A 26338-nucleotide genomic window follows, 5' to 3' on the forward strand; every position below is an offset into this window, starting at 1 on the left:
GTTTAATGTGATGGTGCCTGATAGTTAAATATATAGAACCTAAAACCTAAAAGTAGCGTATTCTGTGTATTTGCTTTAGAAAATAAATAAGGACTTACTTAGAAGTGAAATCCATCAGTAGGTAGATTTTTCTTCTTGGTTGGTTTATCAGAAAAGCCCATCCTGATTTATTATCATCCTTGGCCATTTTGTACCACAGCGTTTTCTGTCAGTACAAACCTCTGTCGTATTAGCTTATATGAAGTTAGTTTCAGAGGTAACTATACTTTATAAAAAGTGATGAAACAGTCTAGATCATGTGTATTTGGGCTTTTCCAACATTGATTTGGTTTGTACATGTCACTGCTCCTTTTCTTTAAACTCGACTGTCAAGATTTGCCTCTACAGAGAAGGTAATTTAAATTATTTTCTGTCATCATTTCTGTATGTTATAATCTGAAATTCTAGCATTCATTTGTCAGTTTATAATTTAAGATGTTGAAATAATTTCAGGAAATCTTTGGAAAGAGAAGACTTTGAAAAAATAATTGCAGACCAAGCAATTGCAGCAGGTAATAGAATTAAGTATGTGAAATTAGGAAATAATTTGTTTATAGAGCTATTTCACCTTTAAACTAAAATTTTCTATTCCTAGAAAATATTTACCTGGCGAACTAATATTTTCTTTAAAATATTCATGTTTATTTGTTGGTAACATCCAATGTGAAATGTTTAATATCATGTTTTGTGTTAATGTATAGCATAGCTCTTTTTCATACGTATACCTTTGTTTGACTTCAAACGTTTCCTCTTCTTACAATGTTTATTTGCTGAGAAATAGATAAAGCTGCCTGGCAGGCTGATGCATAGACATTCATATGCTTTGGCCTTGAACTTAGTAACTAAGTGTCCTTCATTTATGCATGAAAAGTTCTACTCAACATAGTAACAGAAGTAACTTTTTAAAGGTTGGAAGCAATTATGAGAAATTATGAGAAATGTGAGCACTGCTCACATATTAATACTTAGTTTGGAAGAATCAAGCAGACGAGTGACTTTGTCATACTGTCCTTTTCAAAGTTTGAGTACATGGACCAACTGGTGAGGTTTTTTTGAAGTAGAAGATTTGAAGAATTTGCTTCTGCTGCTGCTGCTGATGGCTGACGTGCACTGAACCCTCTCTCTGGGTCAGGCACAGTTCTAACAGGGCCCACAAACACCACAACAGTGCTATGAACAGGGCATCCATGTTTCCCCTAAGTTACAGATTAGAAGAATGTGATACAAAGAGTTTAAAGAATAAAGGAGACTAGCGAAGGAAGAGTTGTGGAAAGTAAATGATATATTCCCAACACATTTTTCATTCAGGTAACATTACACAACAAGAATGCTATTTTGCTCAATAATAATAATAATATTTATTACTATTATAATTTATTACTTTATATCATCTTGGGGAAAATGACAAAATTGAATTTCACCACCAGTGATAGAAATTAATTCTGTATCTGATGCTTATGTTCCAAGGGGGCTAGTACCCCTTAACAACATGTGCCACTGTTTCTGATGTTAACAAGGTGGGAGAACTTCTTTTGAAAGAGGCTTAACCCTGTGATTCCAATTGCTCTTTTACAGTTAAGTTTCAGGGTGATAAAAAGTCATATCTTATACTCAGCTGATCATTCTTTCATAATCAACCAATTCGGGTTTATATTTGGAGTTACTTGAATTTTAGAAATGAATTTATGCAGATAATTTGGACAAAAATGGTTAATTTTGGTTGGAACTCTTATTAGCAGATATAAAGCAAGCTAAATTGTCAGATTAGGTGGTATTAAAAACAGTAGTAAAAATACAGCCCTGCCAAGATGATGCTTATGATATGGCAGAAAATGTGTTCTGTGCTTTCAGGAGTTCCAGTGGAGATCCTCAAAGAATCTCTTGGTGAGGAGCTTTTTAAAATATGTTATGAAGAAGATGAATACATCCTAGGTGTGGTTGGAGGAACCCTGAAAGATTTTTTAAATAGCTTCAGCACTCTCCTGAAACAGAGCAGCCACTGTCAAGAAGCAGAAAAGAAGGGCAGGTTTGAGGACGCGTCCATCCTATGCCTGGATAAAGATCCCAATATCTTACATGTTTACTATTTCTTCCCCAAGAGGATCACTTCCCTGATTCTCCCCGGCATCATTAAGGCAGCTGCTCGCATACTGTATGAGACGGAAGTGGAGGTTTCCTCGACGCCTTCTCGCTTGCACCAGGACTGCCGTGAGTTCGTGGACCAGCCCTGCGAGCTCTACTCCGTCCACGTCAGGAGCGCCCGGCCACACCCGCCCTCTGGGAAGCCCGTGTCCTCGCTGGTCATCCCCGCCTCGCTCTTCTGCAAGACCTTCCCTTTCCATTTCATGCTGGACAGAGATATGAGCATCCTGCAGCTCGGCCACGGCATCAGGCGGCTGATGAGCAGGAGAGATGTGCAAGGGAAGCCTCATTTTGACGAGTACTTTGAGATCCTGACCCCCAAAATCAGCCAGACCTTCAGCGGCATTATGACCATGCTGAACATGCAGTTCTTGGTGCGAGTGAGGAGGTGGGACAACTCCGTAAAGAAATCTTCCAGGGTAAGAACAGTTGTCCTGTTGTGATATGGGATCAATGATTTTGCTTTTAAAGACTGGGTGTGAAAAATGTAAAAATATACTGTATCAGTCCAGAATATATTAAACATTTTTTAATGTGGACCGTTTTTAAAGTCTTTATTGAATTTGTTACAGTGTTGCTTCTACTTTATGTTTTTTGGCTTTTTGGGTGAAGGGAATGTGGGATCTTAGTTCCCTGACCAGGTTGCGGAGTCTTAACCACTGGACTGCCAAGGAATTCCCCAAAATTTTTAATAAAATATTTCTGTTTAAAATAATTCTAAAATACTTCAAAGGCTGGAATAAATTTAAAACAAGATTCTTTGTGCATTCATTTGCTTGCTTACTTAAGGCATTACTTCACAAATATTTTTTGAATGCAATCTACCTTTTAAAATCTTTGTGTGCTGTGTTGTGCTAAGTCACTTCAGTCGAGTCTGACTCTTTGCAACCCTATGGACTGTAGCCTGCCAGGCTCCTCTCTCCATGGGATTCTCCAAGCGAGAATACTGGAGTGGGTTGCCGTGCCCTCCTCCAATGGGATCTTCCCGACCCAGGGATGGAACCCACGTCTCTTATATCTCCTATATTGGCAGGTTGGTTTTTTACCACTAGCGTCACCTGGAAAATATGGAGTATTTTATAACTGAATTATAAAAATACTTATGTAAAAATATGGCTTCGATCATCACGAAATAGCTGACTTAATTTGGATAATAAGAGGATTTCTACAACAGAGAAACAAAAATGTCTTGTTTCTTAGAGGAGGCAACTAAATGGATTCTTAAGTCAATATTGAATAGACATGGAAAAAATCAATAACTTGTTTGATTAACTGTTAGAAAATGTGGGAGAAAGCGTTCTGCTCTCATCTCATAGTAGAGAACCATGCATGATTTAGAAAAGAAGTTTGGAAATCACAGTCAGTAGAATAACTGAGCTCATAGAAAGGCTCACGATGCACCTGACTTCTGGACCCGGAAGACACACTCTCTGTCCTCCCAGATGGAAACAGCTTTATTACTTTTTCTGATAAACACAGTACAGCTAAATGTTTAAAAATAGGTAATACTTTAAGATGTCCATTGCAAAATCAAAAACATTATGTACATTTTTGTTTAAAACAAAAAAGCTACTTTTTACAGTTCTTTTTTTATCAGTAAATGATATCTGTGGGTGTCCTTCCATGTCATTAGACACTGGTCTCTTTCACTTTTTCAAAGGCCGTGTCGTATCCCATTGTGTGGTCGTCCTGTATTTTGGTTAACCGTCCACTGTTGAAGGACGTCCAGGCTGCTTTTGTGGCTCTGTTTCGTTAACACGTATGTACACATCTGTCTCCTTCACACACGTGAGCCTGTGACCCGAGATGAGCACGTGAAGCCCCCTCACCGAGGGGTCCTGTGCACCGTTCTGCTGATGGCTGCTGCCGAGAGAACGTTGGAGCAGAAGCATCAGTGTGGCACGTGGTGAGAAAGCTTGGAAGCAAGAATTTGGGGCATTGTTGATTGAAAATCATGATTTCTGTGCAAACTATGATGCTGGGAAAGATTGAGGGCAGGAGGAGAAGAGGGCAACAGGGGATAAGATGGTTGGAAGGCATCACCAACTCAATAGGCATGAGTCTGAGCAAACTCTAGGAGACAGTAGAGGACAAGGAAGCCTGGTGTGCTGCAGTTCATGGGGTCACAAAGAGTTGGACACGACTTAGCGACTGAACAGCAACAATTCTCCAGTATATTCTCCAGATGTCTGCATGCATTTTAGAGCTCATAGTTAAAGCACAAGAGAGCCGATTGTTTTTGTCAACAAGTAGAAAAAACTCAAGTTTAAAAACAAAGCTGGGGGGAGCGGGGGACTAAGATCCTGCAAGGTGCATGACTTGTTCAAAAAAAAAAAAAAAAGGGATTATCACTGTACCTGTTTCCTCACTTTTTGTCTGTTGGGAACGTGAATAAGCTGCAAAGCTTGGTCCTCCTTCTCCACAGGTGATGGACCTCAAAGGCCAGATGATCTACATGGTGGAGTCCAGCTCCATCCTATTCCTGGGCTCGCCCTGTGTGGACAGACTGGAGGACTTCACGGGCCGAGGGCTGTACCTCTCCGACATCCCCATCCACAACGCGCTGAGGGATGTGGTGCTGATCGGGGAGCAGGCCAGGGCCCAGGACGGCCTGAAGAAGAGGCTGGGCAAGCTGAAGGCCACGCTGGAGCAGGCCCACCAGGCCCTGGAGGAGGAGAAGCGGAAGACGGTGGACCTGCTGTGTTCCATCTTCCCCAGCGAGGTGGCGCAGCAGCTGTGGCAGGGCCACGCCGTGCAGGCCAAGCGCTTCGGCAACGTCACCATGCTCTTCTCGGACATCGTGGGGTTCACGGCCATCTGTTCCCAGTGCTCCCCGCTGCAGGTCATCACCATGCTCAACGCACTCTACACCCGCTTTGACCGGCAGTGTGGAGAGCTGGATGTCTACAAGGTAGGCGGCCAGGCCCCGGATGGGGAGAGTTGGGCATTCGGCCAGGAGCCTGTCCTGGGAGCAGGCATCCTGCCTTCATTGTATGGGTGTCTTCTGGCTCTGAATCTGCTCAGAGATGATTATTCCAGAAAGGACAGCCACTGTGTCTTTCCACAGAATGCAGGGTGACAGTGAGGGAGTGGGCTGCCAGACCCTCAGAAAGGTCACGTTTTAAATTCAGTGAGCCTGACACTTGGACTGTGAAAACTGAGATGAATTGGTTTGGTTTTGTTTTCTGTTTTTTTTTTTTTAAAGTATTTAGTTTTTTGGCTGCTCTGGGTCTTATTTGCAGCATGTGGGATCTAGTTCCCTGATCAGGGATTGAACCTGGGCCCCCTGGATTGGGAGCTTGGAGTTATAGCCACTGGACCACCAGGGAAATACCAAGACAGCCTGTTAAGCCTGAGATGTTTCAAAGAGGGAGGATGTAGCCTTTCCATCTGCAAAAGTAAAGAAGCAGGAGGATTACATGAATTATCTTCCGACAGATTCATTCAGTGTAGAGTAACAGGATGCTTTTAACGGTCAGAGAACAGAAACCCAAATCACCTGCTTGTCTGGTGACCAAGGGCAGGAGACGGCCTGTCTTCAAATCTCGTTTTCTGCCTTGTTTGCTGTGTAAGCAGAGAAAGTGAAACAACCTTTTGCATTTCTGAAACAGAGGATATAATATCCATTCACAGAGTTTATATGCATGAATAACATGCTTTATGTCCTGTAATCTTCATGAACAGAGCTCTTATAAAGATTACGGTAAAAAAATATCTGTTATTCATCAGCCAGCAGGGTTGACTGAGTGCTTGCAGGGTACCAGGCATCATTCTAGGCTCTGGGGATGCACAGAGATTGTCCCTGAAACATAATAAACTATTTTTAATGTAACTGTTATTAATGTTTTCATGTAACTGTTTTTGTATGTTTAATGTAACAGTTTTAATGTAACTGTTACTAATTGTTAATAAGGGGATTCCCAGATGGAGCTAGTGGTAAAGAACCTGCTTGCCAATGCAGGAGACATAAGAGATGCAGGTTTGATCCCTGGGTTGGGAAGATTCTCTGGAGGAGGAAACGGCAACCCACTCTAGTGTTCTTGCCTGGAGAATTCCTTAGACAGAGGAGCCTGGCGGGCTACAGTCCATGGGGTCACACAGAGTTGGACTCGACTGAAGTGACTTAGCATGCATGGTTAATAAGAGAACCAATGAAGAGATTCTGCCTGTTTCTTTAGAAGTAAAACGTTTTCTTATGATTTAATGTATTTTACATAGTTCTCAGCATTGGCTTGAAGAATAAAGCATGCTTCTCATTTATGTGGCTTGAATCATGTTTTAATTTGCCACATAAAAAGCTGACATTTCAGAGCTTAACCTAACATGAAATAAATAAATGATTAAAGAGGAAACAAAAATTATTTATGGGACAACATAAGCCCTGCTTGGTTCCAGTCTAGATGCTCATGGTGAAACTTTCTCTTTAAAACATTTCTAACAGGAAATTCCAGACAGAGCTGTATTTCCCTTGGGAAAAAAGAGGTCCATGTATAATTAAAGATAAAATAATTGGCTTCGGTTAGGTTAAGCCTGATGGCCTCTTGTGGAATTCACTGTATTTATTTGTAGACAGCTGATGTCTTGAGAAGGTCTCTTCTCAGAACTGTGAGGAGGTCTCGCTGTCCTCTGCAAACTGCCCAGCTGCTCACAGAAGCCGCCCACTGCTGCACGATGCTCCCTGCTGAAATGTTTAAAAATGTCGTCACTCCTCTCTAGCGTTCAGAACCTTACTCCTCATGGCGAGGATGGGGCGCAGAGTCCCCTGGGGACCCGGCTGCTGTCCCAGCCAGTGAGTCTGTGTCCTCGTTTCACCTGCTATTCATGTCGACGCTGTGTGGAAACACTGGAGATGCTGTAAATAAACGGGGAGGGGGCCTCCCCTCAGAACACACTTAAGATACGGAGTGTGTTCCCATCACCGGCTCACCTGTGCCTGGCTGGTTTCTGGGGAGCAGCAGGGCTTGTTTATCCCAGTCCCCAGGTGGACCAGGACTCCATTCAGTTTCATTTTCTTTCTTTCATTCTTTTGGTCATTTTCCTGCTTATTTGATTATTTATCTAGTGGTTTAGCATATCCTTGCTGGTCCTCCAGAGTTTGCCAGCGTGGTGGGGGGTGGAGTCCAGTCCCTGTGATGAGTCCCAGAGAAGGGAGGGGGCAAGGGAGGGACACACAGATAGGGGACAGGATAGACTCCCTGTGACACCGGGGACACCATGCCACGCTTGCCAGCGCAGGGGCTCCAGCAGCATCGATAATCAGCAGGGCTGAGGGGGCCTCTCCCCCTACTGAGTACCTCTCTGAGCCCTGTGACAGCTTAGCCCCGAGGCTGAGAGCATCTCCGTGTGCGTGGCCGAGGTGATGCTGTTGGATGCTGGGCTCACTCACTGGTGAATATCCTGGGCCTCAGTGGTGGAGGAGTTGATGAGACAGCAGACTCAGAGAGCTTGCTTTCTACCAGGAAAACAGAAAACAAAGGCGTGAATTCACAGCACCCCAGATGGTGTGCTCTCTCTGGAAGGAAATAGAGCAAGTGCAGGGGAGCTGGGTGAGGGGATTTCACGGAAGTGGTTAGAATCGCCTTCCTTGCAAGGTGAGTTTTAGCAGAGCCTGAGGAAACCAAGGACATGTCTAGTGGTCACCTGCAGGAATACTGATCCAGACAAAGGAATGACAAATGTTTGCTATGTTCGAGGGAAAACAGGAGGCCAGCAGCTTGGGACAAAGTGAGCAAGAAAGAGAATAAGGAGAAGGATCAGGATCAGGGGCAGCAGAAAGGCAGGACAAGAACTTTGGGGCATCTTAAGGGCTCTGGCATTTATTCTGAGTGAAATAAGCAATTGCTGATGTTGTCCCCCTTTCTCTTCTCTCTCACCTTCACCCCTCCAGATTGTCAGCTTTGGATCAGAACAATGATATGATCTAGGTTACAATAAGAATTTGGAGGAGAAAAATGCACCTATTACAATTTGGTAGCTTATTTGTGGATTTAAATGGACTGTTAGCTTTCTATATTCAGCATGACAAATGAAAATCACTCGTAACAACAACAATCATGACAATAATAATAACTGATCAATACATGAAATTCACAGCAGAGATTGATTTCCGATAGCTTTCCAACCACCATTGTCTCTGCCTCCCGCTTGACATCTTAGTCTCTGTGCTTTATGGTTAATATTCATGTAGACAGTTTATCATTGCTATGACAGCACCCAAAGTTATTTTGAAAAGTTGCAATGTCAGTTTTAACCTTAACTATATTCATAGGACCTTGATTCAGTAGTGACTTTGTTCAAAGCGCTGTATTTTATGCTGAGAGGATATATCACCCAATATCTCAAACATATTATAATAGATTCAAAGTATGTCATTTGCTTCTACAAACTCCATTTTACATGGTGCGGGGAGAAAGAGGTGCAATGATGTAGGGGAATCAGTGACAAGTCTGGGAGCAGACACCCCTCCTGACACTGTATTCACAGCAGGGTGCTGCCTCTCAGCTTAGAAACCTTGTGAATTTCCTGGAAAGAAGAGCCTTTTCCAAGAGTCTGTGATTGACTCTGATGTTCCATTGGCCCATGAAGCTGAGATTTCTGCTTCATGATATAATTTCTGCTCTATGATGTACACTGTGATGCTTCCTAGGTTTTTTTTTTTTTTTGTAATGTGGAGAATCTGTTGTGCATAGGTGGAGACAATTGGAGATGCATACTGTGTGGCCGGGGGCTTACACAAAGAGAGTGACACCCACGCTGTTCAGATCGCGCTGATGGCCCTCAAGATGATGGAGCTCTCTCATGAAGTCGTGTCTCCCCATGGAGAACCCATCAAGGTGAGGCTGATCACGTGTTGTTCAGGAGATGTCACGAGAGTGAATGCTGGTTAGTTAGTCTTGCTGTATCTCACTGTTCTCTGAACCCAGGGTAGGCAAGGCGCCAGCGGGAAAGCTGGAAGCAAAGTCAAGGAGCTGGAGAAACTGCAGACACGTTTATTCTCTCCTGACTGGTACCGCAGCCAGAGCAGCAGACAAGCTGTATTTTCTCATGGTTGACCCAGCGGACACAGCCATAACTGTGGCCATAATGCAGCCTCAAGGGCTTTTCAGGTGGAACGTCTATCTGTTTACAGAACAGAAGTGGCCCGTGCCCAAGTGGGTACATTGTGACACGCACGCGCAGTGCTATAAGTTATCTCAGTTGTTACATAACCATGTATTTACAACACATGGGGCCAGAGTGAGAGGCCATGGGGTGAGAGAGCCTGACCACCACCAGCTTGGCTAATTAGCTTTTTTCCCTACAGTTAGTTATCAGTAGAATGGTGCATCCATCAGGGTTTAGTTGCATAGAGTAGATCTCCAGCTCGCTGAAGCACCAGAAAATTTACTTCATGGTATTAAGTGGCTTACAGACCACTAGGACAAGGAAGCCATCCATGACTTGAGCTCTCAAAGAGTGGATCCTAAAGCCATGCTTCAGAACCATGGCTTCCTCTGTGATCTGGAAGCTGGTTCTAGAAACACACAGCCACAGCCAGGCAGGAAACCATTGTGCTCAGAAAGTAGCTGTCTCCGCTACTGGCTGCACTGCAGATTTGCACCCACTGTAATTGCATCAGCAACGTGGAAATTCTGCATCGTGACTCTCACAAATTGAATGACTGGAAGCCGGATCCCTGCTAAGCCTGGGAGAGGGATCACACAGTCTTCTGCTGTGCTCACAAGGGAAGTTGTAGGCAGAAATCCAGGTTCCCAGAGCTCGTGCAAGGGTGTCTGATTCACCAAAACCTCAGTACATCTAGAAACTTCGAGGGAGTTTGAAAAATATAGTTTTTGGTTTTCTGAGCCCTGCAGGGGAGGAATTTTACTAGAATGAATGTGGACTGGTAATCTAGCAATATTTTCCAGGACACATAAAATTCCAAAATTTCTAAATAAGCCAGATCCCAGAACAATAATGTCTTATTGCAGATGATAAAATAAAATAGACATGCTCGGCATAGATTTAATAGATAACACATGAACAGATATCTTTATTTGTCCCACTTGAAGTGAATCTGCCACTTTTATAGAACAGTCTTCAATTAATGACCTTCAGAAATGGGCCTTTGAAATAATATGGAATCCTATCTGGCATGATATAAAATATAGAGAGAAGGAGGAAAAAGAAGTTTAGCCAGCACTTACACTGTAAAGAACCTGCCTGCATTGCAGGAGACCCAGGTTCAGTCCCTCGGTTGGGAAGATCCCCTGGAGAAGGGAATGGCTACCCACTCTAGCATCATGCCTGGAGAATGCTATGGACAGAGGAGCCTGGCAGGCTACAGTCCATGGGTCACAAAGAGTCAGACATGACTGAGCCATTAACTTTCACTTTCTTTTTCTCTCCAGTGTTAATATTAATAGAAGCTGTATGTGTAAGCCTTCACAACTGTTTTCTAAGAGAATGGTCATCCCAGTTATATACTGATGTGTGACACGCTTCCCTAAAATTAGTGGTGTAAAACCACAGAGCTTTCGTGATGCATTGATTTTGTGCAGTGGAGTTTGGATGAGGCACAGCATGAATACTTTGTCATTTCTCACAGTATCTGGTACCTCCACTGGGAATTCTCAGTGGCTGAGGGCATGCAGAGTAGCTGAAATTACATCACTTGAACCAGAGGATTATTTCAAGATACCGCCTGTCTCACCTGCCTGGTTCTGTGGTTGGGCATGGCAGAGGGTGGGCGTGGCAGGGGATGGACCCCACTGGGACTGTCAGCCCAGTGCTTCCATGTCCTGCTCCAGCTGGGCAGCCTCGGGACAGTCACACTTCTTACCTGGGGGTGGGTGTCCACGGAACAAAGTCGGTATCTGCTGTATGGCCTTTTACACCTTGGCCTTAGGAGATAAACAGTGACACGTCCATTGTATACTATTGGTCAAAGCAACCTTAAGCCTGCCCAGAAGGGAGAAGACGTAGATGCCAGGTCGCAATAGGAAGAGTGTGAAACAATTCTCCACTGTGTTTTAAAAGCATCACAGTGTCTGACTTTTCCAGATAGCTAATTTCTATAATTTTTTAGAAGATAATTATGTTTTGCTTTTTTTTTTTTTGATAAGGAGTCTCATAGCATCAAAGTGAATGCCTAAAATATCCGGATTAATAATAAACCCAGTGATCTCCACTTAAATGGGTTCTATAATTAAGATGTGTATGTTTGGGGAAGGGGGTTAGTGCCATGATTTTTGACATTTGTAGAAATGTACTTAACAGTTTTGCAATTGCAAGAATTATTTATAGCCAATTTCAAAGATGGTTACCCAGGTGATAATAATTTAGCTTTACTGACCTATAAATTCAGGTTTAAACATGCCTTTTTATTTGTACTGACCTAGGAAATTTCTGGTGGCCTTAGGGGTTACTCATGAATTACCACAAGTGCAGACTCTTTTTAGTAGTGAGAAAAAAACACTAATGTGTGTCACAGGAGCAGTTGTGACTTAAACATCATTTTACTTAGTATATATGTAGTATATGTAATGTATGATATAGTTGAACCATGTTGTAGAGGAATCCACAATTCAGTGATGGACAAGGGCGGTCAAGACTCCACTGGATTTGAAGCTGTGTGTTTCTGGCTGCAAAGCCCAGGCTTTTACGACTTCTTACCCTCCTTCCCCATGAAATGGAATCACAGTGAAAGAATAGGAAATGTTTTTGGTTTCAAACTCTGTGTCTTTCTCCCGCATGTCTTGTGTACTAACTGTCGACTCACTTATTCTACTGATTTCCTCACTAACACCCACCCACCCGCTGAGGCTTGGAAGACCGCAGGTGAACTGTGTCTTACGATGGAGACCTTGCCCAGGCTGAGAAGCACAGCGGGAGACAGAAAGGGCAGAATGCACTCACTGCATGCTCTGAAGCCTCCCTCCCAGCCCAGCAGCCAGTGTGTGGAAGGGCTCCGTCTAAAGTGGCCCTGGATGGGAGACTCCTCAGCAGATTTCCATTTGGGGCATGATGGGCACCTCATACTTTGGACCATTTTTGTGCTTGTAAATTTACAAAGTTCTCTGATAAGAAAGCTTTGGAGTCAAGAGTGCGATTCAGGGCTGGGGGAGGGAGGGAGGGGAGAAAGCAAAGGGACCTTGGCCCTGTCTGTGTTGTTCGGATGTTTACAAGGAGGATGTATTTCTATATTAATTATGCAATAGAAAGTAAAACACTACAATGAACTTGTCCTATTAAAAGCTAGAATAACTAGGTACAAGGGAGAAACTGGTTTAATGAGAAGAGTGCCCAAAGAAAAAAAAACTTATGAAAGTATGCCTGGTATTTATAAGCAGAAGGTAGCCTTTTGTCACCTTTTCTTGGTTTGTTTAAATTGTTCTTTGTTAATTGTTTATGTATAGAACCATGTTTTCCTAAGGAAGAAAAAGCCGGACGCAATAGAAATCTATGTTTTTGTGCTTAAAGTAAAACTGATGAAGAAGAGGCTTTAAAAGTAACCCAATCCTGAGTTTTTTAGGTGAGGAAAGAGTACAGGGGAAATATGGAGATTTAGAGAAAGTCAGACAGCCAGACGCAGAGAACAAGTCAGTGGTCACCAGTGAGAAGCAGGTAGGGGGAGAGGGCAGGAGTGGGGGTCAGAGCTACAGACCTCTAGGTATGAAATAAGTAAGTTACAGGATGTAATGTACAGTGCCAAAAAAAGAGCTAACATTATATAATAAATTTGTGTGGAGCATGATCTGTAAAATATTGAACAATTATATTGTACGTCTGAAAATAATATCGTAAGTCAAGTATACTTCGATTAAAAAAGTCAGACTGCCAGCTATTAGCAGAATTTTGGTTTCTAATACAAATCCCCTGATTCATGATGTCGTGCTTTTGTTTAAAAATTTTGCAGAATTCATGGTTTAACAAATGATTCTCAGAAGTTTCTAGAAGAGGTCTGAAATTAGCCATAAAACTTGGGAAATCTGGAGTCTCCTGTATTCTAAATTACATCTAAGTGACTAAGTCCTTAGCCTCTGTGTACAATACAGGGATCTAATGGAACTTGTTTTAATGGTCAACTGAACATAGAACTTGGAAATAGCAAACGGGTGGTGTCTGATTGTCATCTTAAACATCCTTACTCTCACTTGCTTCGTTGTAGCAGTGACTTAAAAATCTGTGCCTCCTCTAGATCAGCCAGTTTTCAGTCTAAAAGATCCCAGTTTAAAACATTGTCTTAACTGCTCTCCAGATTATCAATAGCTTTCAGAATTCCTAAACATTCACCTCAGTGTATTCTGACTGCCTCTTATACCCAGATATGGCACGACTCTTGTTTTCCATGGATCCAGATGTTGTTGACTGAAGTGTTTATAGTTGCTGCGATCCAGGCTCAGCAATGCCAGCTTTCTGCTTCCTCTGTCGTTTTCTGCCTCAATATTACAATTTTTTTCTCCCCGAGTTGACTATTTGAATAGTGAGGTAGTGTCTGGCATAAAGTTCTTGTGAGCAAAATACCTGAACACCCACACTTTATATCCTGAGAAGTGACCGTGTTTTGGGAAACAGCTTCTGGGTTCCAAAAGTCCTGTCTCTCTCATCCAATGGACAGAGCAGGTTCATGTAAGCAGCCCGCAGAGACGGCGTCTGGTCACCATGGCGACTGTGGTAGGTTTGTGGGGGGCTTTGACTCAGATAGGAAAGACGGGTGAAATACACGTTGTGTGATAAACCCAAGTGCATCCATGGAGAAGCGAAGAGGGGTGACTGATGCCTCACTAGGGGTTCTTCCTTGGAAGGGAGGAGTAGAGAAACATCAGCTGGAGGTTTGGAGGAAGGAGGAGGTGTGGGAAGAGTGAAGAGTATAATAATTTCAACAGTCCCGCAAACAGCACTGACAAGCAGGAGTGTTTTTCCAGTGGCGAGAACACTGACTTACTTTTTGCTTTCAGATGCGCATTGGACTGCATTCTGGGTCAGTTTTTGCTGGAGTTGTTGGAGTTAAAATGCCTCGTTACTGCCTTTTTGGAAACAATGTCACCCTGGCTAACAAATTTGAATCGTGCAGTGTCCCCCGGAAAATCAACGTCAGCCCAACCACTTACAGGTATGACCCCGCTGAGCGCCTGAAATGTACTTTTTTATATGCAGTTGTCAGTTTTATTCATTGATTTGTCTCATTCTTCATAACTTTTTCTTGCTTAGATAATATTAGAGAAAAGCCATAATTGTGTCATCCTCATTTTAACTGTTTTTAAACTACTTTTTAGTCTACTTTTTAGTCCTGAGATACCTGCAGCCTGGCTGTCATCCTGGATGTATATCCTGTCTCCCCCATTATTATCCTTTAAGCAAAGAGTAATAATGTATTCCTTCTCACGGGCTTGGGAGGTATTCTGACTCTGACCAGAGTTACAGAGACCGCACAAGTTGATGGGCATGGTCCCCGAAAAGAATGCCCTTAATTCATGTGCCAGGTGTGTATACATTTTATCTGCTTTGAAAAATCAAATTATAATGGAAATCCTTGAAGAACAAAAAGATTTTCCAGATCTATATGGTAGCTAACATACACCAAGCAAGTGAACTAGTCTCTATGATGGTTTCCTAGCATCTTCTTTCTACTCCAAGCAAGTGAACTAGTCTCTATGATGGTTTCCTAGCATCTTCTTTCTACTCCAAACAACTTTCCTTTCCAGCCCTGATTCTAAGTTGAAAACCTTGCTTTCTTTTGCACAAGAAAGGTTGAAACCTGCTAAGGACCGCACCAGCTTCATGCTCAGATCCAGTGCACCTTGCTCCCTGGCACCCTTGACTGTGTGTGGTTCCTGTCCTGGGGACTGACAGCCCTGCTCCGGATTTGCTGTCCTCTCAAACATTTTCTTTAGAAAATATCAGCCTTCTGTATGTTCAGTTCCTCCAAGGAAATGATTCTTCCCATCAAAATACAGCCATATCTGTTTACTTACCTCTTTAAAGGTAACATCTTTGTTTTGTTTCCAAGACTGTCTCTGTCTCCTTAAGTTCCTGCTTCTTTTCCAGAAAAACTCAGCACACAGGTCGTCTATGCTCAGGGCCTCCCCCTGCTCTTCAGCTCACTCTGGTCAGCGTTTGTCCCTCACAGGCCACTCCGATGGATCCCAGCAGGGTCATGGGTGCCCCTTGCTAAACTCAGGGTCAGTTCTCTCTCCTTATCTTCCTCACCATCTCAAGATGTTCTGAATATCTTCCTCTTCAGGCTTTTGTGACAACAGATTCACCAGGTTCCCTCCTGGCTCTACCTTCTCCTTGTCTTGATTGCTGCTGTCTCCACAAAACCGTTCCCCACCGGGTTATTGACATCCTTAATCAATAGAAATTGACTAGAGGCCAGATAGAAAATTTAGGCAAGTCTTTATTGGGGCTCCTGCTGCAGCAGGAGGGAGTGAGACCAAGTAACAACAAATTTCCCTTGCTTGCTCCTGGAGTGGAGGATAAGCTAGTTGCTTTTATGGGGTGAGGGTAGGGTGTGTCCAGGGGTCTGGCTGAAGGGGTGGCTTAGGTGGATTCCCCATCCCTCTGGTGGCGCTGAGTGCAGGGGGAATGTGCAGTACCCTACTTTTGCTCCCAATCCCCTGCTTTTGCTCCTCAGAAGTGGCAGTTGGGTTTTTGCTCTTTTTGTATCTTTCGGTCCAAAATTTGCTCCAGCTGCATATGCATACAGTTATTTTCACTACCACAGTTTCTTTGTATTTTGTTGCTGGAGGAGAAGTTTGTCCAGGTACAAGCGTTGCAGCAAAGGATCCCCAGGTCCCAGGCTGTCTCAAAACCACAACACTTTGGAAAAATTGTCCTGCCCAGAGCCATGTCTGTATTCTCATGTTTCCGAAATTTGATGATTTACCACTTTTATTTCTAGCCTGACCCATGATTCTCCACTGAGCTAAACTCATATAATTCTGTCCTGTATTTCTACTCACATGACTAACTGACCTATTAGATGGCTAATGTGATGATGTTAGAACAACTGATTTCCAATTCCCCACCCCCATGTGGATAAAATCTACTTGCCACCCAGTGAAACTCCATCAGTCTTTTTAAAGGGCAGCAGTGTCTCCCTAGTTTCTCAAACCAGGGACCTCAGAGTGATCTCTCCCTTCTCCCCAGCATGCCCCACCCCTGCCTCCACACGTGTGTCCTGCACATAGCCTTTCTCACCTCCTCTAACGCCACCACCCCAGCCCAGCCTCACCCTCACTCTTGTATCTCGTGTGCCTGCTCCTTGGCTCATCCTCCACACAAGAGCCAAGTTCTCTTCCTAAACCATAAGCAGATCTGTCATCCCTGCCCTACAAGCCCTCCAGTGGCCTCCGCTGCAACCAGAATAAAATCAGACTTGTAACCACTGACTCAAGTGCTATCTCTGGTCATAGTCACATCAGCTCTTACCACCTCATTTTCTTCCACCTTCTCCTTATTTCATGGATCTCCTGCAACCCCAGCCTCGTTTTTATTCATCAGACTTGCTAAACTGATTCCTGAATGGAGGGTGCCTGTTTTCCCTTTCTCTCCCGGGTCATCTCCGGTTTTCCTCCTTCTCGTGATCTGACCTTAAGTCAGATGCCACCTGTTCAAAGACACATTCCTCACCTGCCCTGGACATACCCTCGCATGGTCATCTCAGTTCATCCCTGTGCCTGAAATGGTTAAGTTCAGGACAAGGGTAGATTTTATGAGAATTTATGCAGATATAAAAGGTGATTGTTTCTTTGCAGAGCTTTAATGATACGTTAAATCCTGGAATGGTATTTCTCAACAAAATAATATTAGGAAGCATACCTTCCTTGATATATTTATGAAACATGTACATTTAGGACACAGACTACATCCCCACACCCAAAAATATCCACTACCTTCAAACTTCTGTTTTCAAATTCTAATCAGTAATTTAGAAAGTAGCAATGTAATAGCAGTTATACATTCCTTTCTTTTAAATGTCATGAGGAGTTTTATTCTCGGGGACAATTTCCTGCATTTTTATTTGTTTTTACTGAAGTGCAGAGAACTCACAGAGACTAGGTTCGGTATCGTTTTAAGTTTTGGATCAGTGGATTGATGAGAAGGGTGTGTGATGATCCAAGATCATTAAAGACAAAACTGGCAGATGGGGCATAATGGAGCCACCCCTGTGGGTGGGAAGGTTGACCTAGGAACTCCTGAGGTGACACAGAAGCAGGACTTGGATTCCATGAGGAAGCAAGGAGCGTAAAGGGCAGATGATAGAATTAGGAGAGTTGATGCAGCCACTTGGAGGACGTGGTGTCCAGTCGCCGGGAGTAAGAAAACCGCCCTCGCATGTGAATATCTGCCTTCTGACTGTTGCTGCTAATCTCGGATCTTTCTTCCCTCAAGCTTTCATCTAAATGGTTTTATATTTCCAATCTGTTTTCCTTATAAATTTGGATCTTTTAAAAAAGATGACTTAATGAACACATCTAATTCCATGACACTGTGTTTATCTGTAAGTTTCTTTAAAAAGCATGGGATTTGCATTCAGAAGACATGTCCTACAGTCCCCAGTACAGGGCTTACCAGCTGTGTGATCTTAAGAAAGGCTCTTAATACATTCTAATGATTTGCTTTAAAGTCACTTCTAAATGCGCCAGATACAAAAATAAAACCAGAGAAAAATAGACTTCCACTGAACCTATCCATATTCTTTTACAACTTGCCTTGAATCCATCCAATATTATGTTTTTGAGATTTTTTTCTTGATAAGATGTAAATCCAGTTCATATAAATCTAGTTCATTCAGTTAAAGTATTCCAAATGCAGTGGTAAGCTGGTCGGCCAGCTTGGGAAGTGAAGTAGATACTCCCTGACTTCTAGCATTTACCATTTCTAAAGTATAAACACTACACTGTGGCTGGTTTCAGACTCTCCGTGGTTTAATTGGCTTGCAGATTCCTGAGTATCTAACAGTTGGTTCTCCCAGGCAGGTAGGAGATAAATCTAACATGTCACCAGATGTGCCTGTGATGTAATATGTATTCTAGGATATAAGTAAGCCAGTCTGTCTTCTGTCCATGGTTCATTTCAGGATAGCCAGTTTTTCATTATTATGCAAAGTGATTTGATAAATATACTTATACACATGTCTCTAGATAACATACTTATGAATGATATTCCCTGATCGTGAGCTTCATTACTCAGTTTCAGCTTTACTCAGCATCACTCAGCTGTCCAAACCCATCTGTGTTCCATAGTGTCTGCAGGTTTCTATTTCCTGATGCCTTATATTATCAAACTTATTGCTACCAATATGGCAGGTGTTATGTGACATCCAGTTGATGATTAATAAATCTTGTTTAAACAATTTATTTAATCTTCATAACTGTCCTAAGAGATGTGTATTATTATGGAAGTGAAAGTGTTAGTTGCTCAGTCGGTTTTGATTCTTTGCGACCCCATGGATGGTAGCCTGCCAGACTCCTCTGTTCATGGAATTATCCAGGCAAGAATACTGGAGTGGGTTGCGATGCCCTTCTCCAAAGGATGGAAGAGAGGAAGCTAGGGATGGGGTTCCATCTCCAGGGGATCTTTTCAACCCAGGGATTGAACCCAGGTCTTCTACATTGCAGGTGAATTCTTTACCATTTGAATCACGAGGGAAGCCCTGTGTATTATTATAGTTCCCTTTTAAAGGCTAGAAATCTGACATCTTTGCTGTTATTCAAACTTAGATCTATCAGACTTTGAAGTTTACACTTTCAATACTGTGGAATTCTGTAATTTTTCACTATATACTACCAACTACTATGCCTTATAAATAATAGGTACTTGAAATATTTACAAATCCATGACTAAAAGATCATTTCACTTGTTTTATTCTTTTGCAGACTACATATTTATTGATGCACTTATAAAATTAGTTAATTGAACACTCTCATGTATTCTGTCTGAGGTCTGTAATCCTTGAGACCTTCATGTCTATATAACAGTTTCCTCAGCACATACAGAGCATTATAGTTCTGAATTTTAGCACAATATCATCACTGTTTTCATTTAGATGTCCCATTGTAGGCTGGGGAGTGGAAGGGAAGATATGAGTAATTTTCTGTAGAAGCTGGTTTAGATCTTGTTCTCATCCATGGCCTGAATAATAGATCAGAGAGATGCTTATTAAGTTTGCATTTGACAGAGACCTCGGGAAGCAAATGGGAAGAGGAGCCAGTAACTTAATCAGTGTGATTAGAATTTAAAATGAGTTTATGCTCATGGACCAATGAAGCAAATAATAAAAGCTGGTAGAACATCTGAATTTAAGAGGAAATTTAATTCTTAGGAATTTAAGAAGAAAAAATATTGCAAATATCAGATAGTAAGTAGAATATCCATATATACAACTAAACCTCACTTTAGTCCCACTAATCTAGAATTCATAAAAACTTTATCCAAAGAGATCCCAAAGTTATTCTCACATTTTTTGTGTGTGGCTCAGTTGCTTTGGTTGTGTCCGAGTCTTTGTGACTCTGTGGACCATAGCCCACCAGGCTTCTCTGTCCATGGAATTTTCCTGGCAAGAATATTGGAGTGGGTTGCCATGCCCTCCTCCAAGGGATCTTCCCAGTCCAAGGACTCAACCTGCATCTCCTGCATTGCAAGCAGATTTTTTACCAGTGAGTCACTGGAAAAACCCCATTTTCACATTATGTGTGTATGTGTGTGTATATATATATATATATACAAATGTATATGTATATATATATGGCTTCCCTGGGAGCTAAGCTGGTAAAGAATCTGCCTGTAATGCAGGAGATCCCGGTTCGATTCCTGGGTTAGGAAGATCCCCTGGAGAAGGGAACAGCTACCTGCTCCAGTATTCTGGCTTGGAAAATTCCATGGACTGTATAGTTCATGGGATCACAAGAGGTGGACATGACAGAGCGACTTTCACTTTCATATATATATGTGTGTGTGTGTTTTATATAGAACTTTTCTTTCACAAGTTCTTGCCCATTATTATTTCTCAGTAATATTTACAAAATGAATGAATTGATATAGTGTCTTATATCTTTCAACTCTTTCAGTTCTATAATGTTATTTTCTTATATTATTAGACTTTGAATCATTTGGGTTTTTCCCACTACTATGAAGTACACTGTTGTATACATCATAGATAATATGTTTACAAAAATATTTTATAGTTATTTTTCCTAATATGAGTGAAATCCATCATTTGGTGGAACTTTCTGTTATTGTGAATTGATTCTTCATTGTTATTCTGTGATGATGTTTGTAAACATCATTAGGATTTTTTGTCAATCACACTGAAGATGGTGGGTTTATCAACATTCTCAGGAATGTTCCCTTAGTTATGTTGCCTTTTCTTGACTAGACAGTTATGTCGATCTTGAGTTTTATGATCAATATCTGCCTTTTAATCTTTCCAGATTACTCAAAGACTGTCCTGGTTTTGTGTTTACACCTCGATCAAGGGAAGAACTTCCACCAAACTTTCCTAGTGACATTCCTGGGATCTGTCATTTTCTGGAAGCGTATCAGCAAGGAACAACTTCAAAGCCGTGGTTTCAGAAAAAAGATGTTGAGGAAGCCAATGCCAATTTTTTAGGCAAAGCATCAGGAATAGATTAACCAAACACACACCTGATTGTTAGCCTTTGGGGTTTGACTCCTTGGAACGTGAGTGGACCCTCTGAGAGCACACTGGTATGGTGTTGAGCTGAGGACCAGTATTAACATTTCAGGAGCCAAGTCACCATCTACTTTTCCTTCCACTTAACATGACAAAAATGTATTCACTTCAATATTCAAATTTTCAGTGAAAAACAAAGAAGCCTCAAAAAGTGACTTTGAGGAGATATTTCTGTTATATAAGAATCACTTATTACCTGTCCTCAGAACTCAGCACCTTGTACATAAATCAGGTGATGTAGTGACCTGTACCACCTGGTGAGCTGTCTGCATATCCTGCCCTGGTTATTAAAGTGCTTTTGGTAGCGCTGGTTGCCTTAAAAGCGCTTTTTGAATAGAAATGATAGTCTTGATACCATAAGCTCTTTGAACCTTTCAACTGTACATTGTGTTCCATTTCCTCATTTAACAGTTAGCATATATAATAAGATAGATTGAGTTTTTTTTTTTTCCTGTTGCACTTTTTTCTTTTTCCTTTTCTTAAACAAAATAAGCCATTATGGGTTAGATGCAATATGAATCTAAAGTAGTTCTCCTGTAAATATCAAGATGATTTTATAAAAATATTCATAACAACATAATATGTCATAAGTATTTCCTTTTTTGACATTTTTAAAAGTCTGTACATGGTAAAGGCTATTTTAATTCATAATAGTGATTTCATTTCTATTAATTCATTTTTGTGCCATCTTCAGGGTAAAAGAGGATTATGGCCTATATTAACATGCAATAATCTTATTATGATTTACTTTAACTGAAGCAACGTGGAGTAAAGGCAGCATTCAGGGAGTGAGCCATAAAGTCAGAAGTGAAGTACTTACACACACAGGAGTAACTTGGACCTATTTCAGCAGACACCCTCCATTGCCAGGCTGAGCCACAGAAAGTTGTTGCATTAGGAAAATCTAAGTTCAGAAGTCAGAAATAAGACTTGTACTTTTTGCTGATAGCTTATTTTTAAGTATTTGTGTTGAGCACTTTGGTGTGTATATATGTCCTCAGAATCAAGCTTTTGTCTTAAGTACACATCTGTGAATATTTTATTCTAGTGAAATAACTCAATGATGTTTTTAAAGGGAATGTTAATGTTGATGAAGAAAATGATGCTGTGATTTCATTCTGGAACTTTCAAAACATTTTTCTAGAACATAAACATTTATTTTTAGTGATGTTAGTCTAAGATCTCTGCTGAACTAAATAACATACAGAGTTTGGCTGGAGATAAGATCTGATTTTTAAATGAATACAGCTTCAAAGCTAGAGAAAGAGGAACATAAAAGTGTTTAAGTCACTATTAGCAGAGCTATAGATACAGGAAACTCTTATTTGTGGATCTGAGAAGAACTCAGCTTAAAAATTTAAAAATTCTCTCCATTGGTCCCCAGGCTAGTCCATGGCGACCTCAGGAATACCAATAATTTCTGATAGGTCTCTTAGCATCCCTGTGTATTATTATATATGTTACAATAATTCTTATTTACTCAATAATGATCCTGTGTCTTGAAGCACTGATGTGGCTCATTAAATGTCAATCCTATTATTGGGGACTACCACAGGACTTGGGAAAATATAGTTATAATCTTACAAGCATATGAAGTTAATAAAAGTATTTAAAAGTAAAATCAAGACTTAAATATATTTTTCTTTCTGGAACTGAGCCCATATTACAAGCAAAATATTAGAAATTAAGGGAAATTAAAAACCATAAAATGTGTGTTATTTATCACCTGTTTAAGCAGACTCAAATTTGCTAATAATTTATGTTCCAAAAGTTGTAAATTAATTGGAATTCAAAAAATATTCTCTGCGTGTGTGTATAAACACATGTACACACAGAGAACCAGTGAAGGAAAATAGAAACAATCTGTTGTTCAGTCGCTAAGTCGTGTCCAACTCTTTACAGCCCCATGGACTGCAACATGCCGTGCTCTTCTGTCCTCCACTATCTCCTGGAATTTGCTCAAATTCATGTTCATTGAGTCAGTGATGCTCTCCAATCATCTCATCCTCTGCTGCCCTTTTCTCCCTTTGGCTTCAATCTTTCCCAGCATTAGGGTCTTTTCCAATGAGTCGACTTATTGCATCAGGTGGCCAAAGTATTGGAGCTTCAGCTTCAGCATCATACCTTTGAACATTCTTTGGCATTGCCTTTCTTTGGGATTGAAATGAGAACTGACCTTTTCCAGTCCTGTGGCTACTGCTGAGTTTTCCAAATTTACTGACATATTGAGTGCAGCACTTTCACAGCATCATCTTTTAGGATTTGAAATCGTTCAGCTGGAATTCCATCACCTCCACTAGTTTTGTTTGTACTATTACTTCCTAAGTCCCACTTGACCTCACACTCCAGGATATCTGACTGTAGATGAATGACCACACCATCGTGGTTATCTGAGTCATTAAGATCTTTTTTGGTTTTTTTTGTATAGTTTTTCTGTGTATTCTTGCCACCTCTTCTTAATCTCTTATGCTTCTGTTAGGTCGTTACTGTTTCTGTCTTTTATTGTGCCCATCCTTGCATGAAATGTTCCCTTGATATCTCCAATTTTCTTGAAGAGATCTCTAGTCTTTCCTATTCTATTGTTTTCCTCTGTTTCTTTGCATTTTTAATTTAAATAGGCCTTCTTATCTCTCCTTGCTATTCTCTGAAACTCTGCATTCAGTTGGGTATATCTCTCCCTTTCTCCCTTGATATTTGGTTCTCTTCTTTCCTCAGCTATTTTTGTAATGAATCCTCAGACAACCACTTTGTCTTCTTGCATTTCCTCCTCTTTGGGATGATTTTGGTCACTGCCTCCTCTGCAGTGTTACAAACTTCCATCCACAGCTCTTTAGGCACTCTGTCTACCAGATCTAATCTCTTGAATCTATTCATCGCCTCCACTGTATCATCATAAAGGATTTGATTTAGATCATACCTGAATGGCCTAGTGGTTTTCCCTACTTTCTTCAGTTTAAGATTGAATTTTGCAATATGGAGCTCATGATCTGAGCCACAATCAGCCCCAGGTCTTTCTTGTTTTTGCTGACTGTATAGAGCTTCTCCATCTTTGATTGCAAATAATATACTCAATCTGATTTCAGTATTGACCATCTGGTGATATCCGGGTATGGAGTTGTCTCTTGTATTGTTGGATGAGGGTATTTGCTATGACCAGCATGTTCTGTTGATCAGATTCTGTTGGAAAAATCTGAGGGAAATGTAAGCAATCGGAGTGAAAGCTACATGGGAATTCCTTATGCTATTCCTGCAATCTTTCCATAAGTTTGATATTTTATCCAAAGAAAGAGTTACTAAAATGTGTTTTCTCAAAAATATTCAACCACCTGTTATAGACTACCTAGCCTAGTGTGCAAAGGCTCCTTAACTGTGGGATGCTACATAACCAGATGGACACACAACATTTCCGTGACGGATGTGCTCAAAATCTGCAACTTGGATGCTAAAAACTTTGAGGAATCCCTTTCTCATCTCTGCCTTATCAATTCTAGAGTATGTACTTGTCAGAGACACATTCAGGTCCGGATCACTGAAGGTGCCCAGGGACAGAGCCTGAGGGTGAGTTCACGAGGAAAGTGAGGGACCAAGACAGAGGCTTGAGACTGGCGTGGAGTTGAGAATGGAGAAAAGAGTGGACACAGAGGGTCTCTGACAGGGTCGAGGGATGAATCTTACCACCAAGTCAACTGTTCTGTAATACAATTTGAGTCCCCAGATGCCTATTCCTCCTAAGAATTCCAGGAGCTGTTCTTCTGTTCTGTTGTTTCCATGACTTCTTGTCCCATTATTTTGTGTCCAGTACACAGAATAAATTCACTTGGCACATGTAGTTCTCAAGTGAGCATAGAGTTCCCTTGACGTCTCCCAGAGATATCTGCAAAGTGAAATACATAGAGTTCAAAGATCTGTTCCCATTTTTCCTTCTCTTTCTCCTTCCATCTGGACTTTGTAAGAAAACACAGTTTTTGAACCTAGCACTGAAGAAACTCATTTCATGTATTTGTTCATCTTTTACTGAATGACTACTATGTGCCAGAAACATATAATGCTGTTTTTGGAATTCCAAGTAAGGCCTCTTTTATCAAGAAAGAAAATTGGAAGGTGAACATAAGAAAAATAATCACAAAACGCCGTGGAACCGGAAGGAGGAGACTCAGTGCCTGCAGAAAGGTCTTGGTCTTCAAAGACGTAGCTCATCAGGCCAAGGGGAAGGACTGCCAGGCAAGTGCACGTGTCCACACGGACACAGAGGCTTGGGGTGCAGGGTGCACTTTGCATCCTCAGGTGCCTGGAATGAGCTGGTGGGTGGGGGAGGACAGAAAGGACAGAAAGACCATTTGTCAGAGTGACTATGATTGTTAATCATCGTTATTATTAGTTATTATTCATTTCCATAGAACCGTTTGTTCAAAATGGCTTAAAAAGAAAAGAAAGAAGCACAACAAGCAGACCATTGGCTTCTGCCTCCCTCCCCAGCAGTTTTCAAACCACTTCAAGCGCAAAAGGAAGGAATGTGATGCTGAGATGTGAGCCTGTGCAAGCATGCCAGGAGCAGCGTGGATGAGGATGGAGTTTACCTGTGCAGATGACTAAATGAGCATCCATCTGTATCTCAGAAGAAAGTGATGTAGGACCACAAGTATGAACACAAAGCTGGGATGCCTGGCCTGGAAATTTCATGTCACTTTCACTTGTCCTTCACACCCTTTGGTGGGAAAGAAGGAATGGTTGCTCCAGTAGTTTTTTTTTCTTACTACTAAACTTTTCTCCAAATTACCTGTCTGTGACATAGCCAGACCCTCCAGGGCAGCTATGGTGAGGTGAGGAGCAATTGTGGACACAGCAGGCTGCTGGGCAAGGTAAGGGGGAATGAAGGGAGGAGTGACTGGGGGGCACGCACGCCCCCGATCCCCACCCCTGAGAGCACTAGAGCAGAGCCCGAATGCCGTCTAGGCTGTGTAATGCTGGAAAGACACGCTCACGTCTCTGCTAAAGTGACAACCGTCCCAAAGAGAATGGGTTAGTGGATTATCCTGGCTGTAAGAGCGTGGGTTTTACCTGGATAAGTCGTTATTCCCCAGAGGAAAGGACTCTCCCATGGGTATTTGTCAGGGTGGTGTCATTGGGTACTGCCCTTCCCTGAACCATGGAACAAGGAGCTTGTCTGTGCCTGATTGTGGGCTTGAGTGCGTCTCCCTTGGGGACAGTTAAGTAAAGGAGGGTTTGCAGGGTAAAGGTTGACAGATGTGGCACATGTGAAGGGGGAGGGTGGTAGGTGGGGGGAGTCTGGCCAGAGGCCTTGCAAAGCCTGTCAAGAAGGACTTATCATCTCCTGCACAACCAAACCTGCAGAGACTGCCGCAGAGATGCTAGGGAAGTGCAATCCCCTGGGTCTAAGCACAAGCTAAAAGCAGGGACAGCTTGCTTTATTCAGCAGACTTTATAGTGTCGCAGTCTCTGTGGGAATTCGGCTCC

The 26338-nt window shown here is 41.9% G+C and overlaps 1 protein-coding gene across 7 annotated transcripts in view; it reads left to right on the plus strand.

Moving 5' to 3' along the window:
• The window catches only part of GUCY1A1 (guanylate cyclase 1 soluble subunit alpha 1), a 64091-nt gene extending 41607 nt beyond the window's left edge, over window positions 1–22484 (plus strand). For all 7 annotated transcript variants that reach the window (XM_043902267.1, XM_043902264.1, XM_043902270.1 and 4 more), the window contains 6 exons: window positions 493–551; window positions 1891–2600; window positions 4607–5092; window positions 8871–9014; window positions 14121–14275; window positions 20601–22484. In XM_043902267.1, coding sequence (XP_043758202.1) covers window positions 493–551; window positions 1891–2600; window positions 4607–5092; window positions 8871–9014; window positions 14121–14275; window positions 20601–20802 — 1756 coding nt within the window. In that variant the 3' untranslated portion in view covers window positions 20803–22484. The remainder of the gene's footprint in view (window positions 1–492; window positions 552–1890; window positions 2601–4606; window positions 5093–8870; window positions 9015–14120; window positions 14276–20600) is intronic.
• The last annotated feature ends 3854 nt before the right edge of the window (window positions 22485–26338 follow it).

Source organism: Cervus elaphus, chromosome 5 (genome assembly GCF_910594005.1).
Source record: "Cervus elaphus chromosome 5, mCerEla1.1, whole genome shotgun sequence".
In the NCBI taxonomy this organism is placed as follows: domain Eukaryota; kingdom Metazoa; phylum Chordata; class Mammalia; order Artiodactyla; family Cervidae; genus Cervus; species Cervus elaphus.